Source organism: Leopardus geoffroyi, chromosome E2, assembly GCF_018350155.1.
Source record: "Leopardus geoffroyi isolate Oge1 chromosome E2, O.geoffroyi_Oge1_pat1.0, whole genome shotgun sequence".
Lineage (NCBI taxonomy): Eukaryota > Metazoa > Chordata > Mammalia > Carnivora > Felidae > Leopardus > Leopardus geoffroyi.
The window spans coordinates 13,684,928-13,701,989 of NC_059335.1; the positions used below are offsets into that span (position 1 = coordinate 13,684,928).

The 17,062-nt window shown below is 50.7% G+C and overlaps 1 protein-coding gene across 1 annotated transcript in view; it reads right to left on the reverse strand.

Annotated features, from left to right (window-relative positions):
* The window catches only part of AXL (AXL receptor tyrosine kinase), a 28,623-nt gene that overhangs the window by 2,091 nt on the left and 9,470 nt on the right, over positions 1-17,062 (reverse strand). The window contains 14 exon segments of the mRNA XM_045442222.1: positions 593-729; positions 1,245-1,404; positions 4,334-4,443; positions 5,085-5,206; positions 5,618-5,710; positions 7,142-7,219; positions 7,356-7,451; positions 10,786-10,877; positions 11,160-11,292; positions 12,669-12,695; positions 12,897-13,047; positions 13,716-13,855; positions 14,166-14,321; positions 14,324-14,375. Coding sequence (XP_045298178.1) covers positions 593-729; positions 1,245-1,404; positions 4,334-4,443; positions 5,085-5,206; positions 5,618-5,710; positions 7,142-7,219; positions 7,356-7,451; positions 10,786-10,877; positions 11,160-11,292; positions 12,669-12,695; positions 12,897-13,047; positions 13,716-13,855; positions 14,166-14,321; positions 14,324-14,375 — 1,547 coding nt within the window.

Here is a 17,062-nt window from a genome sequence, read left to right on the forward strand (position 1 = left end):
GTGTGGTGTTCAGTGAGGGTTTGCTAGAGCAGACTTTGCCCTCAAAGCGCTGGATGAATGCTCTGCTTTTCTCTGTGCGCTGTAAGTTTCATAAACTGTAAGTTTCATAAACACTGTCCTAAAGGATCCTGGGGATATCTCAGAGGAGCCCCATGAGTTTGGAGAAGCCCCATATGGCAAACTGGAGGGTTGGCAGCGGGTCCTGAGGGGTGTTGAAGACCATGTGGGGGAAGTATGGGTGCTCAGGAGTCTGAGGTGAATTAGAATTTGGGGAGAGTGGGGGGTCTCAGAGGCAGGGCCCCCAGGTAAGCTGGTGCAGTTATTCACTGCCCACAGATGCCCGGCCAAGGCGGCTGATCCAGCCTGCATTCCACACAGAAAGGCACCAGAGGAGAGGGCACCTTTTGCCAGTCTGCACCCTGTGAGCTAGCCCTAGTCTTGTGGGGCATTGGTGAGGAGGTGTGCGGGTTCCTCAACGGTCTGGGGGATTCTGCGCAGGTTTTAGAGGGTCGGGGCCATGTGGGGTGCTCAGGACTTTTGGAGTGAAATCTGGGATTGGATTGGGGGTGGGGAGAGTCCTCGGGGTCCTCACAGTCCATCCAGACAGTCCACAGGCTGTTTCAGGCGGTTTCCCTGGCACAGGTAGTCGTAAATCTCGCTGTTCTCCACTCCTGGATATGGGGTTTGGCCTCGCGTGGCAATCTCCCACATCGTCACTCCAAAGGACCACTGTAGGGGGCAGAGGAGAGAGAGTTAGAGGGTCTCTCCTGCACAAAGACACCCCAATGCACAGGTACACCCACATTTATGTGCACATCTGTACACAGCTATTTCTGTGGGGGCATCACAGCTCTTCACCGAAACACTTTGGCACAGGGACACACTGAGTAGCAACTTTTGTGTGTGCATAGGCATGATGATCCATGCACACACGTACACACTTCACAGTCACATGGTCTTACGGGTCGCCCTGGGCACTGTGGCTGTGCATACATACATGTCCTCACCACTGCCTCTCCCGACCTAAACTGTCCACACGTCCCATGTATGAACCTGCCACCATGCACACGTGGACCTGTGCATGTCGCCACCATGCCCACACCACCATTCACAGACACCCAGCACACCCCCAGACATGCCTAACACATGCGGTCAGGCCCCTGTACCGGGAAGCCCGGGCATCCCCGTGAGCCCAGCTGCAATGTGACATGAACTGGCCACTGCTCCCCACACCTGACACATACCACATCACTCTTGCTGGTGTAGACCCGGTCAGCTAGGCTCTCGATGGCGATCCACTTGACTGGCATCTTGGCGATGCGTCCCTGCCGGTAGTAGTCCCCATTGTAGATCTTCTTAGAGAGCCCAAAGTCCGCCACACACACGGACATGTTCTCGTTCAGCCTGCCCGGAATGGGGAGGGGAACAGAGTCACGGCATCGCCCCCTCCACTGGGAAGCCTGTCCTCACTCTCAGACGCCTTTTCACCCCCTGCTCCGGCTGGCCTCTTTGGGGGTGAGGGTCTGTCAACCCCAGACCGAAGGGAAATGTGTTGCTTCTTGTTCCCTCCATATGAAGTTTCACAAACACACCCATGTAACCAGCACCCAGATGAAGAATCAGAATACCGCGGGACATCATCTGTACAACGGAATACCACAGAGCAAAGAAAAAGCTGGAACTAACCAATATGCATGGCGACGTGGGCTCATCTCAACAATAGCACACTGAGCGAAAGAAACCAGACACAAAGAAGTACACCTTCCATGATTCCGTGACATTTAAGAACAGGTGACTGAAATACAGGATAGTATTTTCCCTGGGGGCAGTGACTACAAAGTGCTTGAGGGAGCCTGCCGGGGCCCAGAAATGTTCTTTACCTTGATCCAGTTGGTGGTCGTTTACATGAGTCTATAGACATAAACATGCATTTGGCCACACACCTAGAATGTGTGTGTGTTAGCTTGTCAGCATACGTTGATTTTTTTAAGTATGAGAAAGGAAGGAACACATTACTAGTCCTGCCTGTAACCACCCCTCCCAGAGAAGCCACAGTCTTCGAGCATGGATTACTTTTGCCTGCTTTTGTGCTTTTCATAAAGAGAAGATTCTCTTATTTTTGCACCTGAGGTTCTAAGATCCTATTAAGAATTAATGATTTCTAGCCAGGGTGATGGATTGGGGCAGTGACCAATCAGAACAGACCCTGGAGGCCCCTCACATGGCAGGAGTTAACCTTCACCCTCTAGGTCCAGGGAAGGCCCAGAGGATCATGGCAGGGAGGCAGGGAGAGGTGATGCTCAGGTATCCAGGCTGGTGGCTGTGGAGTGGGTGGGAGGTTTCAGGTAGTGGCGAACTGCCAACTGGGTAAGGAAATAACATTTAAAAAAAATTATGTATTTACTTTTATTTTTTTTAATGTTATTTATTTTTCAGAGAGAGAGAGAGACAGAGCGTGAGCAGGGGAGGGACAGAGAGAGAGGGAGACACAGAATCCGAAGCAGGGTCCCGGCTCTGAGCTGTCAGCACAGAGCCCAACACGGGGCTTGAACTCACGGACGGCGAGATCATGACCTGAGCTGAAGTCGGATACTTAACGGACTGAGCCACCCAAGCGCCCCTTATTTATTTATTTTTAAGGTAGCCTCCACCCCCAATGTGAGGTGTGAAGTCATGACCCTGAGATCAAGAGTTGCATGCTCTACTGACTGAGCCAGCCAGGCATCCCTGGAGATTTTATATTTAAGCGATCTGTACACCCAACTTGGGGCTTGAACTCACAACCCCAAGACCATGAGTCGCATGCTCTACCAAGTGACCTAACTAGGCACCCCTCAATATTGTAACTTAACAAAAAGGGGCAGATGCATAACAATGGGTTGTCTACTCTGATTTCCAGTGTCACTGTTCCATGGGGGACTTGACTAGGATCACGCCAAGTTGCAGATAGAAAGGAATTTCCAGGGGTGCCTGGGTGGCTCAGTCAGTTAAGTGTCCAACTTTGGCTCAGGTCATGATCTCACAGTTTGTAGGTTCAAGCCCTGCACCAGGCTCTATGCTGACAGCTCGGAGCCTGGAGCCTGCTTCAGATTCTGTGTCTCCTTCTCTCTCTGGCCCTCCCTGCCCCCCACTCTCTCTCAAAAATAATCATTAAAAAAAAAAAAAGAAAGGAATTTCCATTTTGACTGAGCCTGTTGAAGCCTTTACATAAACTTTCCAGTTAACAGGAAATACAGGGAACAGAGGAACAAGGCAAATGCCACCGCAAGGAAACAGACACATGCCTGTCACATCATACGAGACAAGTGGCCTGGTCTCTTCCAAAATAATATGATGTAAAAATAGAAAAAGGTTGGGGGGGGGTCTATTCCAGATTTATAAGGACCAACGGAGCATAACAGCTAAATGCAGTGGCGGGGGGACCCTGAAGAGATTCTGATTTGGGGTAAAAAAATAAAACAGCCCTAAAAGACATTTCAGAGGACAAATGGAAGAATTTGAACATGGATTGGATGAGAGGTTATGTTACAGAATTACGGTTAATCTTAGGTGTGACAACAGAACTGTAATCACTTCCATGTAAGTCCTCATTCTTAGGCGATACCTACTGAAGATTTAGGGGTCTGGTGCCACTATCTTGGCAACTCACTTTGAAATGGTTATGGAAAGACAGAAAGAGAATAGAAGAGAATTTCAACAAGGAGGGTTTATGGGGGTCCACTGTACAATTCTTTCAGCTTTTCTATAGGGTTGGACTTTTTCAAAATAAAAAATTGGGAGAAATACAGAACTGTTCATATTCCTGAGAGTCGCGAACAATGAAACATCTTACACAAGATTCCGATTCTCCAGCTTCAATTTCTAGGAGTCCAATATTGTAATGTAACTAATATCCTAAGCCTGTGTTTATATACACACACACACCGCTCTCACCTTAGCTCAGTTCTGGCCTGTTTTCTGGCTTGTACCCAACCCACCATTATTCAGTGTGGCCCCTCCTCAAAGGCAGCCCGGGGAAGACACTCAGCACAGACGGAGACAGAGATGGGGCTTCAATGTTACTATGGTCATCAGTCACCTCTGCACCTCTCATCCTACCCACTGAGCCAACCCTCTTGCCTCGCCTGTCTCCACATCCAAATGCCCCTCCAGGATCTCAGTTCCAGGCCCACATCCTCCAGGAATGCTCCTCCAACTCCCTTGCTGACCTTTCTGTCCCAGTCCTGAGTTCTGGACCACCCGAGAGGTAAGTGTCTAGACCCCTCTTCCATGTTGGAAGGAGGGATGGAGCTCCTCGGCGGGTGGGGATGTCTTTGGAAGGCTCAACACTCACATGCAGTTTCTGGCAGCCAGGTCTCGGTGTATGAATCTCTTGGTACTCAGATACTCCATGCCACTGGCAATGTCTGCCATGAACTTCACCAGCATCTGAGTGGGCAGGAACTGGAGGCAGCCCAGGAGGGAGTAGAGGTCAGCAGAGTCCATGAGATCCATTCTTCCTCCCTCCTTCCTTCCCTTCCTGTGTGTGCCTCACTTGGCCCTGCAGTGGTTTCTAATGGCTCTGAAAATTAAATCCCACCTCTTTCCAACAAGGCCCTATATAATCCCCTCCTGCCTTCCTCTCTGAGTGGATCTACTGTCCTTGCCCTGGACATAGGACACACGCTCCAGCCAGGGGCCTCCTTTCTGGTTTTCAGACAGGCTGTTGCTTGCTCCCACCTCTGAGCCTTTGCCTATACTGTTCCCTCTGCCAGGATTGCTTCCCCCAAGATCTCCCCACCTCCCACCAGCTGGCTCCTCCTTCAAGGCCACCTCCTTAGTAAGACCTTCTCTGTCCCCTCAAACTAACCGCCTAGCTTCTCTATAGTTCATCTGACTCTATTTCCTTCCTAACACTAACATTATCTTGCTTATTTGTTAACTAATTTACTGCCCGGTGTCCCCACTGGCAGAGAGCTCCAGGAGAGCAAGCTCTGGGTCACCATGGTTTGGGTCACCATGGTTTTCCCAGTGTCTGACCAGCGCTGGGTACCTCTTAGGTGCTCAGTTAATACTTGTGAACCAGACATGTAAATGTCCCTCACCACTGGCTGGTCCCCGAGCCGGGAATAGAGGAGGAAACTGTGCAGGTCTCCATGTTTCATGAAAGGTAAGATGACCACAGGTGCCGGGAAACCCTCTCGTTCAGAACCCTGGAAACAGACACCTGAGCCCCCCGCCCCCCACAGGCAGCCCTGTCACTCCAGTTGGACAGGAGGGGAAGCCATCCCCTCCCTCAGCTCTGTCTCTCCCTTCCCCTCAAATCTCTCCCTTCCCCCCAAATTGTTGGGGGCGGGGGACAGCAGTGGCAAGGACTGAGCTTCAGAGAAGCCATTTCCAGCACTGTTCCCAGGGAAGTTTCCAGAGCCCTCCTGGGGACCTCAGCTATTTCTGGGAAAGGTCAGAGGTCACATTCCAAGCTGAGGGAAAGAAGGAGGGGGGAGCTTGCTGACTCTGAGGAATGGGAGGGAGACAGGGAGCCTGGAGGTTTGATCTTCTCAGTGCCAGAGGGAGGGGTCTTCCTTCTAGGGTGGCCTCCATGGAGCCTGCAGATCCCCTAAATCTGCCCCTCCCTCACCAATGAGCCTCATGACGTTGGGGTGATCGAATTCCTTCATGCAGACGGCTTCACTCAGGAAATCCTCCAGCTCCGATCTTGTGCAGATGGCAACTTGGAGGGGAAAGGAAGGTGGTAAGGAGGAAGGGAGGGGAGAGAGGACTCTTTCTCTCCTCTTCTCCTCCATCATCATCATCATCATCATCAAACATGATTACTAAGTACCTGGTGCTGCACTCAGCATTTTACATATATTAACTCATTTAACCCTCTGAGGTGCCACTATTGTTTTCCCTGTTTTAACGATGGGGAAACCATGGCACACAATGGTTAAGGAATCTGCACACACAGCTTGCAAGCGGAATAGGCAGAACTGAAGGCCAGGTGGTCTGGCTCTGAGGCCCACGTGCAAACACCATGCAAGGCTGCTTCCCTGGCGATCCATACGATTACTCTGGACGCTGGCTCACAGAGGCAAAGTGACTTGCCCAAAGTCACAGAGCTGGGATTCAAACCCAGGTGGGGAATATAACCTGGTACATAAGAAGTGCTCAATAATGAATGAATGAGTGAGAGACCGTTGAGTCCATAATCCAAGCTTTTAGCCCCAGTGATTCAGAAAGGAACCTTCTTGCCTAACCACCAGGTGCAGCCTGACCCTCAACGCCTCTTTCCTGTATGGAAAGGACTTGGGCATGGACTCCCTGTGCTGTGTGACCCTGGACTGGCTCTCACCCTCTTTGACTATGTAAATAATATAGTCGCAGTCCACATCAATGACACATCCTATATACCCAGCATTAAGTGCTTTGGCTCACCCTAGGAGGCAGGGAGATTTTTATCTTTTTTTTTTCCCCCGGATGAAGGATGGCAGCTCAGAGAGGGAGAGTCACTTGCTTGAGATCACACAGCTGGTAAGTGACGAAACCAGGTATGCCTCATTCCAGACCTTTTCCTGCTCTGTTATGTATTACAGGAGCTCGTCCCCGAAAACTACATTTCCCAGGCTCCCTTTCATACTGGCTTCCTGTTGGGAGTTTGCCCATGGGAAGCACTGATGGCAGACTGGCAGGTGCGTAGGAGGAAGGGAAGTCAGGGTATTTCACCCTGTCTCTTACTGCTTCCAGTCTTGCTTTGATGGTGGCTGTGCCTCCTGTGTGTCTCAAGCTCCTACAAGGTAGCTGCTAACTCCTGTGATCCTAAATCCCACCAGGCGTCCCTGGCCATGGGCTCTGGTAACACCATTTCCTCCCTCTGCCCTTCAGGCCTTGGGGAGGAAGTAAGGTACTGCTGCTGCTAATCTCCAGGTTGCCTCACTGCTCCCAGTTATTCCTGCACCGTTGTAGTAAACCTCCTCATATTACATTCCTTCTGTTGAAGTACCTGGCATGGATTCCATTTCCTTTCTGGAAACCCTGAGATTCTGTGGTGGGGCTAATTTGCTACTAACTTTTCTGTGCTTCTGCCTCCTTAGGGGCATAGGAGAAGAGTCTAGGGCTAGGAGACGGGGGTCCCATACGTGTGCACATGCAGGCATAGACTCACTCTTCATTGTCTTCACAGCCACCTTGAGGATGGAGTCATCCTGGTTGAGCTGGCCCTCCATCACAGCTCCGAATTCTCCTATGGGGGACCAGAGGGAGACATTGACCTCAGGGACACTTGTGGAAACTGCATTTCCTGTGACTGGGTAGGGGTGGGCAAGTGAAGGACTTCATGGTTCAAGGGAATACATGTGTGCGCTAGGTAGGGAACTCACCTTCTCCCAGGGTCTTCCCCAGGGCCACCTTATGACGGTCCACCATCACATCCCGAAGCTTCTCCTTCAGCTCTTCATTGATGCCCAGGCTGTTCACTGCATGGGGGGTGGGGGTGGACAGAACCATGGAGCAGGGCTGACATTCAGGCGACATTCAACATTCGGACATTTGACATTCGGATGTCAATAGGGATGTAGCCATTATTAAAATATTGAAATACTTCTGCATTCATTCAAAACCAGCTACTGCCCTGGAGCACCTGGGTGGCTCAGTTGGTTAAGCATATAACTCTTGATTTTGGCTCAGGTCATGATCTCACGGTTTGCAGGTTTGAGCCCCGAGTTGTGCTCTGTGCCGACAGCTCTGAGCCTGCTTAGGATTCTCCGTCTCCTGTCTCCCTCTCTCTCTGCCCTTCTCCTGCTCTCTCTTTCTCTCTCTCAAAAATAAATGAAGTTAAAACTTAAAAAAAAATCAGCTACTTCCCTAAGCACACACCCTACCCTAGATCCTCCTCTAGATCCCTGAAACTTCTCCCAAACCAGCAGCTAAAGGGTTAGAACTTGGCACATGATCTTGCACCACTGGGCACCCTGACTGGTCAGTGTCCTACCATGCCAGTTGCTAAAAATATTTCTTAACTTTTTATTGAAGTAGAATCTGCACAAATCATAAGTTAGTAGCTCAATGGATTTCCACAAACCAAACACAACAGTATAATCAGCACCCAGGTCAAGAAAAGACCATGACCTGCCCTCTCAAGAGTGGCCACCTTCCTGACTTCTCTTACCATACATAGGCTTCCTCTGTTTGGGGAGATTATTATAAGCATGGAATCACATAATATGTTCTCTTTTGTGTCTGGCTTCTTTCAGTCAACACGGCGTCTATGAGACAGCTGTAATGTGGTTGTGGGTAACTGCAATTTTTTTTCGTTGCTATATGGTAACAGTTCTCAAACTTAATGGCCTCAAGACCCCTTCACATTCTTAAAATTACTAAGGACTGCAAAAAGCTTTCATCTAGGGGGATTATGTATACCACTTACTGTATGCAAAGTCAAATGGATAGATTTTAATTTTTAAAAATTTTTTAAAGTTTATTTATTTTGAGAAAGAGACAGTGGGAATAGGGAAGGGCAGAGAGAGAGGGAGAAAGAGAATCCCCAGCAGGCTCTGTGCTCTCAGCACAGAGCCCAATGTGGGGCTTGAACCCATGAACCGTGAGATCATGACCTGAGCTGAAACCAAGAGTCAGAGGTTTAACCAACTGAGCCACCCAGGCACCCCAAATGAATAGATTTTTAAAACAAGAATAAACAAGCACACATTCGTCAACCAATAGAGTGATGACATCAACACACGTTGTAGAGCTTCTGGAAAACTCCACGGAACACGTGTGAGAGAACAGCAGTGTAAAAGGGCAAATAACATCTTGGAATTACTATGAAAATAGTTTTGACCTCATGGACCCCATACAGAGGTCTCGGGGACCCCTCCAGGGACCTGAATCACACTTTGAGAACTACTCTGCATGTTACTTCATTACGGCACCATGACCTCCTTGCTTCCTATTCTTTCTCCTCTTAAATAAATGTCTTTCCCAGCCCCTTCTGGTATCTCCCTGGGGCCCCAGTAGCCTTCTCACTGTGTGCTGGGAAGAGACATAATTCTGTCCCTTTTCTTTCTGGTCTCCTCAGCTGGAAAGATGAAGAGATTTGACGAGGTGGCCTCTGAGGTCCCTTCTTAGCTGGGACACTTCATAGCTCCGCAGTCGAACAGAGAGTCTAGAGTTCTAAGAGCCTATGATTTTCAAAATCTTAGGGGTCTAGGGGCACCTGGGTGGCTCAGTCAAGCGTCCGACTTCAGCTCAGGGCATGACCTCACCATTTGTGAGTTGGAGCCCTGAATCAGGTTCTCTGCTATCAGCATGGAGCCCTGCTTCGGATCCTCTGTGCCCTGTCTCTGCTCCTCCCTCACTTGTGCACATGAGCTCCCTCTCTCTCTCTCCCTCTCTCTCTCAAAAATAAATACTTAAAATTAAAAAAAAAATCTTAAGGGTCTATAGTATTACAACATTAAAAATTTTTCATTTAATGTTTATTTACTTTTGAGAGAGACAGAGTGCGAATGGGGTAAGGGCAGAGAGAGAGGGAGACAGAATCAAAAGCAGTCTCGAGGCTCTGAGCTATCAGCACAGAGCCCAATGTGGAGCTCAAACCCACACACCGTGAGATCATGAGCTGAGCCGAAGCTCGATGCTTAACTAACTGAGCCACCCAGGCGCACCAAGAATTAAGCCTTTGATTGTTTCGGCCAAGATCAACCCTACCTCTCTAACATTCTATAATTCCAAGAGGCAGTTAAGAGGATGGACTTCAGAGCAAATCTACCTGGGTTCGGAGCCCAGCTGTCCGACTCACAAGCTGTGTGGCCTTGAGGAAGTTACTTAACCACTCTATACCACAGCTTCCTCATCTGTTGACGTACCTACCTCATTGGGTTGTCATGAGGATTAAACTAAGTGGTATGTACAGAGCACTTAGGACAGCGCCCATCACATAGGAAGTGCCAGGGTTGGCTGTCATCATTGGCTTCATCATCATCAATGATTCTCATCCTTATTGTTACCATCATCATTATCTTTATCATCATCATCATTACAATGTCCTAGGGTCCTGTGGCCCCGGGGTTTGGTCTTTCTACGATTTATTGTGCCTAAGACTCTAGTATTCTTTTTTTTTTTTTTTTTTTTTAACGTTTATTTATTTATTTATTTATTTTTTATTAAAAAAAAATTTTTTTTTAACCTTTTATTTATTTTTGAGACAGGGAGAGACAGAGCATGAACAGGGGAGGGTCAGAGAGAGGGAGACACAGAATCCGAAACAGGCTCCAGGCTCTGAGCCAGCCAAAACAGGCTCCAGGCTCTGAGCTCTTTGTCAGCACAGAGCCCGACGCGGGGCTCGAACTCACAGACCGCGAGATCATGACCTGAGCCGAAGTCGGCCACTCAACCGACTGAGCCACCCAGGCGCCCCTAACGTTTATTTATTTTTGAGACAGAGAGAGACAGAGCATGAACGGGGGAGGGTCAGAGAGAGGGAGACACAGAATCTGAAACAGGCTCCAGGCTCTGAGCTGTCAGCACAGAGCCCGACGCGGAGCTTGAACTCACTGACCGCGAGATCATGACCTGAGCCAAAGTCGGCCGCTTAACCGACTGAGCCACCCAGGCGCCCCTAAGACTCTATTACTATAAGGGTCTGTGTGGTTTCACAGTTCTGTTGTTCTTATGGTCTGTGGTTCTAACAACCCAGCATTCCAAGACTTTCAGAAACTTTTGGTGCATGCATCGACAGAAGCCTAGCAGGCCCCAGTCTCTACGCTCATCATCCCCGCACCAGGGCAGGGAGGCACGGGGTTCACTTACAGGTGGCTTCAGTGGTCCGGCGGCTGTAGGACTTGCGAACACGGTACCTGACCACCAGTTCACCCCTCTCCACTGTTGGTTCAAACACCTCTCTGGGGGGAACAGGCAGGAGGTGAGGGCAGGGCAGAAATGAGTGGAACCCCCTCCTTCCAACAGCAGTGAAAGTGAACACCACCCTAACCCCAGGCCCTGCCCGCCCTCTCCTCCATCGTTTGCTGAGCTTGTCTTGGATCGCTACCTTCTGCCTCCCCCCTTGTCCTCATTCCGATTCTTGCTAATCTCTCATCCTGTACCAGCCTCCTCACGGTCTCCCCGACTCCAGCCTCTCTGTTCCAATCCACATTAGCCTTCCTACTCATGTAGTTCCAACTCACCCATAGCGGGTCTCCTTCTTCCGTCGATGGACGAGGAACAGGGCCAAGATGAAGACACAGCCAGCGGCCACAACTGCTCCCAGCAGTACATACCACCAGGGCCATGAGAAGGCAGGGGCTGGGGGCTCACTCACTGTCAGGGGGTATGGGACACAGGTCATGGCTGGGGCTCTGGATCCTGCTCCCTGGGACCCAAAGGGGTGATGTTGGAGGGAGGCAGATGAGGAAATATCTGATGAGACATGTGGCAGGTAGGTGTGTTCACTTATCCAGGGAGACCGGATTTGGGTGTGAAAAACAGGTGAGCAAGGGAGAGAATGCGTGTAGCATAGGATGGGTGTGGGGGGGGCGTGTGTAAGGAGTGTGAGGTTCACGCATAGATGGCTAAGGAGTAGTCTTGAGGAGTGTGTCCTGATGATGGAAGAGTTTCCGTAAAGTAAGGGATGGAAGTGAAATGCATGTGCAAAGGAAAGGCATGTATATGTAGAGCGTCAGGTGGGTGTTGGAGGAGTTTTGGGTATGCGAGTGAGGAGTAGTCAAGGAGTTTTAGATACAATTAGTGAAGAGTGATTTGTAAGGATGTAACTTTGGTGCAAGAGGAGTGTGGGAAGGGCAGGTGAGGAACATGGGATGAAATGGTGTGCAGAAAGGTGGGAGCAGACGTGTAAGGGATGGGAATGGGTACATGGTAAATGTAGCTGGAGTTTGGTGTGGGTGTGTGCATAGAGTGGGAACAGGTAGGACTGGCAAGGGGCGAGGGAGTAACGTGTAAGGAGAGTTGAAAAGTGTGGACCCAAAGTTTTCCAGCATTTGCAATGTGAGATATATGGTGAGTGTGTAAAAAGTGTGCAGAGTTTGTGAATGCAAAGTGTGGGTGTGATTGGGTTTGAGAGGCATGTGTGAGGAACAAAGGGTTGTAAAGCTATGATTGGGAAAGAAGACTGGGAGGAAAGGAGGCTGTGGAAAGGGTTTGCAAAGAAAGGCAGGAAGGCATGGGAGGAATATTTAAGGATGGTAGGTTGAGTTACAAGAGGTGAGCTGTCATAATGCTAGGAGGGTACAATGGGTGTAGGAGGAGTTTTTGAGAATTGCTGAAGAAATACTTGAGAGGGATGGATTTGAGGGGGATAACTGATCTATCTATCCATCCGTCTATCTATTCATCCACCCATCCATCCCTCCTTCCATCCATCCATCCACCCACCCACCCACCATCTATCCATCCATCCACCATCTATTCATCTATCCATCCCTCCCTCCATCCATCCATGCATCCATCCAGCCACCCATCTATCTATCCATCCACCCATCTACATTCATTGGGTACCTACAGTGTGTGAGGCCATTCCAGGCAACCCCATCAAGGACCACACAAACCCCAAAAGTAGAGGATTAGAACGAGAAGTTTGAGAAACACGGAAAGCATGTCAAAGAGTATGCGTGTGGTGATGGAGTCCTCACTGGGAGCTGAGGGAAAGAAAGGAGGAGAGAGGGTGCGAAAACCCTTACCTAGCAGGTGGATTGGTTGTCCTTGCCCTGTGAGGAGAAAGGACAGAGGGAGGACATGCTCAGAGAAAGCAAGACTGATGTGACATGGGTGAGGCTCTCAGTAAGCTTCCGGGGTAGGAAAAGAGCCTAGATTGGGGCAACGCTGAAAGGTACATGGAGCAAGTCAGGGGTATCTGGGAAAGACATGGTCCTTGTGAATCAGTTGGAGGGGGCTGAGCATGAAGTTACCTGGGCGCCAGGACTCCAGGGGCACAGGGTGGCTCCAGGGTCCATCCCCAGCAGCGGTGTAGGCTGCCACACACACGGTCAGGTTGGGCACAGTCCCATCCCCCTGCAGCTCCAGGGTCACCTCTCTCTTTAGCCCTATGTCCATTAGCACCTAGGACATCCAGATGTAGCATCAGGGTAGAGTCCCAGGCCTCCAACTCTTAAGACTGCACCCTTGGCCTCAAGTCCTCATCTTTCTCAAAGCCTCCTCCTCACGCCCAGCCCCTCACCCTTTCTCCTCCTACCCTTCATCTCTCACCCCCGTCGCCACCTCCATTCTCCATCCCCACACCCACTCATCAGCTCCACCAGGACTGGGCCTTTGCTTCATTCGCCGCCTGTGCTCAAGTGCTAGCGCTGTGCGTGGCACGCAGTACTTCTGCTGAGGGGCTGAACCCTCATCTTTCCAACCGTGTTCCCCTATTGCCTCGTAACTCCCCACTTCCCACTCCATTTCTGCACCCCAGGGTGCTGCTTGTTCCAACACCACTCTTGTGCGAATTAGGAAAAGTCACCCCTTCTTCAAGGCGTTATACAATTATCTGCTATAAAACCGTCATAGTACATCTGTAAGTCTACCGAAACGCTTTTTACAATGATTCGTAAATAGCTATTCCCTGACCCTCCCCTGGACTCCTTTAACTTTCCCAGAAAGTGCTTTCCTAGGTGTAATGTATCCCATACTACCCAACCTGCACAACTGTCCATGTCCACCCTGTCATCTCCTCCCCCACTCCCTCCCCCCGGCCACTCCGCCCCAGCCCAGCCAACAGCACCCACCTCCGGAGTGTCCTGGCCTCGATAGGCCAGCCGGTACCCTAACAGGGTGCCCTGCAGGGGTGCCCTTGGCTCCCGCCAACGCACGAGGGCTTGGCTCCCATTCCGCATGGCACTAACGTTCTCAGGGGGGCCCAGGGGTACTGGAGGACAGGGAAGAGGGGAAGCTGGCACCCCACCTCTTCCTGCCCCCTTCCCCTGTTCCCAGGAAGCGGGGGCAGGGTGCAAAGGGCATGCACGTGGGCAACTCGTGCAGCCCTCCCATGAGCAGAAGCACAGGGAAGAGGTCTGGGAGAGATGCCAGTGGGCCGTGCTGAGGAGTCAGGGGGTGGACAGGAAGGACTAAGGCCACATGGGGTGAATGGGTAACAGGAGCTGCTGGGGGTGGCATCGATGTGAGCAAGGTCCAGCAGGGCAGAGAGTGATGTCTGCCCCACACCAGCTCCTTCTTACCTCCCTCCGGTGTCTCCACAGGAAGCCAGTGGGTCCAGGGCGAGGGACCCTGGCTACTGGTACAGGCCACCCGGATGTGGTAAGGAGTGTGAGGGTGGAGGCCACCCAGCCGAAGTTGGTGAGGGGGGACGGATGCTTGCAAGGTGATAGGTTCTTTGGGGGGTCTGGCTCTCCCAGCCAGACACCCACCCCATCGTCTGACAGCACAGCCTGGGGAGAGGGAAGGAGCATGAGGACAGGATGGCCACGCAATTAAACGAGGTGGTCACCCAAGTCGATGGTGGTGGTCCTGGTGTGATTACACGGCTTCGCAAGGATGTGCGTGCGTGTGTGTGTGTGTGTGTGTGTGTGTGTGTGAGCGCCGTGCTGGTGTAACATGGGCACGTGCATTTGCAAAGCAAGGAGACCACCCGGTTGTACAATGTAGCTCTATCATCACTTGCAGAAGCCACTTCTGGCAAAACTTTCCCTCTCTGAGCCTCAGTTTCCTCATCTGGAAAATGGGGGGCTTAGAGGACTAAATACCTTACAAGGCTGCCTAAACGATGAACATAGGACAAGCTGTACAGAACATGGCAGGTGGTCAGCATCAATAAAGTGACAATGAGGGGCGCCTGGGTGGCGCAGTCGGTTAAGCGTCCGACTTCAGCCAGGTCATGATCTCGCGGTCCGTGAGTTCGAGCCCCGCGTCAGGCTCTGGGCTGATGGCTCAGAGCCTGGAGCCTGTTTCCGATTCTGTGTCTCCCTCTCTCTCTGCCCCTCCCCCGTTCATGCTCTGTCTCTCTCTGTCCCCAAAAAAATAAATAAACGTTGAAAAAAAATTTTTAAAAATAAAAATAAAAATAAAGTGACAATGACATTCAACCACGGGCAAAAGTAATGTCCCACAACAGAAGTCAGAAGAGTGGGCATCTCTGGGGGTTGAAGGATCCTTGTAGGGGGTTGGGGAAGAGTCTGCCTCTCGATTTGGAAGGATGGTGACGTGGGTGAATATTCGTGTTAAACAATCTAGGTTTACACCAAAGATTATGCATGTTATGTATGCTATACCTTAATAAAAAAGAAAAGCCCTTTATAAATCGGAACTCCTTTGACCCTGACCTCAGCCCTGAGTGTGGGTACTGTGTGTATACCCATTTACAGATGAGGACCCTGAGTATTGGAGGGATGGAACCACTTGTCAAAGGTCACCAGCTTGTCACTGACGAAGGTGGGAACTGAACCCCAACCTGTCTTGCAAACTTCTGCCCTACTTACGGTGAGAATGTCCATTTAAGAACATCACTGATAGTCACAGTACTTCTGTTCAGAGGGGCAGTATAGCCTTAGTGCTAGGCGTAGATGCTGGATCTGGGCTTCAAATCCAGCCTCTACCTTTCCCTAGCTCTGTGCCTTAGTTTCCTCATCTGTAAAATGGGAAAACAACAATGGCTTCCTAACTTGCAGGACTGACTGAATTGATGCTTGTAAGCGCTTAGAAGAGGGCCTGTCCACATCGGGTGTTTATTATTATTATTTTGTGCATGTGTGAGAGGCTGCCTGGCTACCAATGTCAAACTCTGCACACTCTGCACAAAGGCACAGGCTGGGACACTCACCTGGTCCCCAGGAATAGCACGATCAGCATGGCCGAGGCCACAGCTGGGGACTGCATCTGCAGAGCCCTGCCACACAGAACCACAAACCCTCTACGGCCACACAATCACAGCCCCACACCGCAAGGATGCTGCCTCCCGCCCCCTGCAACCGGGGAGCCAGCAGGAGACCTAACCGCTCCTCTACACCATGTGTCAGAAGGTGTTTACTGCTTTCCGATGTGAACTCAAGATTCTTTGGGTCCAAGTCCTGGCTTGGATATCACTTGCTGTATGACCTAGCATGAGTGTCTTTACTTTTCTGAGTTTCTATTCCTATCTCTGGAAAATGGGCATCCAAGAGTCCCTACCTGGCAGGGTGTGAGGTTTAATGACAGTGCACGTCAGGGGGTCCGCGCATCATATCAACATCTAACATTTCTTGAGTGCCAACACTGTATCAGGCACCCTGGCCAGTGCAATCCTGGATGAACTCATTGGCTTTTTACCACCACCCTCTGAGGTCAATTTCTTTTTTCATTCCCATTTTACAGATGAGGACAATGAGGCCCAGAGTGGTTCGGCAGCTTGCCCAAGGTCACACAGACCCCTGTGGGGAGAGGAGACCACCACGAGGCCTGGCCAGATGGTGGGGAGTGGGATGGGGGGAAGCTGTCCCATGCCTGCTCTCTGACCTGCAGTGACAGATGGGAAGGGGAACCTTCGCTGGGACAAAGGGGACAACAGGGACATGGGTCCAGACAATCAGCCTCCCCGTGCCCACTCACACTTCTCTTTTCCCTGTGACCCTCCCATTCGAACCCTCTAGCCCCACTCCAGGCGCAGCAGGAAGTGAGCCCTGGAGAGGGAAGAGGGACACACTTCCGCTTTCCTTTGACATTGGACGCATGTGGGTTGGGGGTACAGCAGATGCCTGACCTGGCATTTGAGGTCTCCCAAATGGGCCCTGGCCTCGGGGATTAAATCAGTTTTATCCCTTTTAGCCAATGGGAAGGGCAGATCACTTCCCCTCTCTGGGTCTCAGTTCCTTACCTTGAAAACAGAAAGATTAACAGATTACGTTTCTAGGGTTAAAATGACAAGCAAATGAAATTATGTCCAGGGCACGTAATTACAAGAAAGACAACTCTTATTTAATCACGCGCTGGCTCTGAACGGTCTCTTAGGAGGTGAGGAGGACTGTTTGGGTTTGAGGAGATGAGGGCTCGGATCCTACCTCTGCCACTTCCTGGCTGTGATCTTGGGCAGGTTGTGAAACTACTCTGAGCCTTAGTTTGTTCATCTGGAAAACGGGTGAATCCA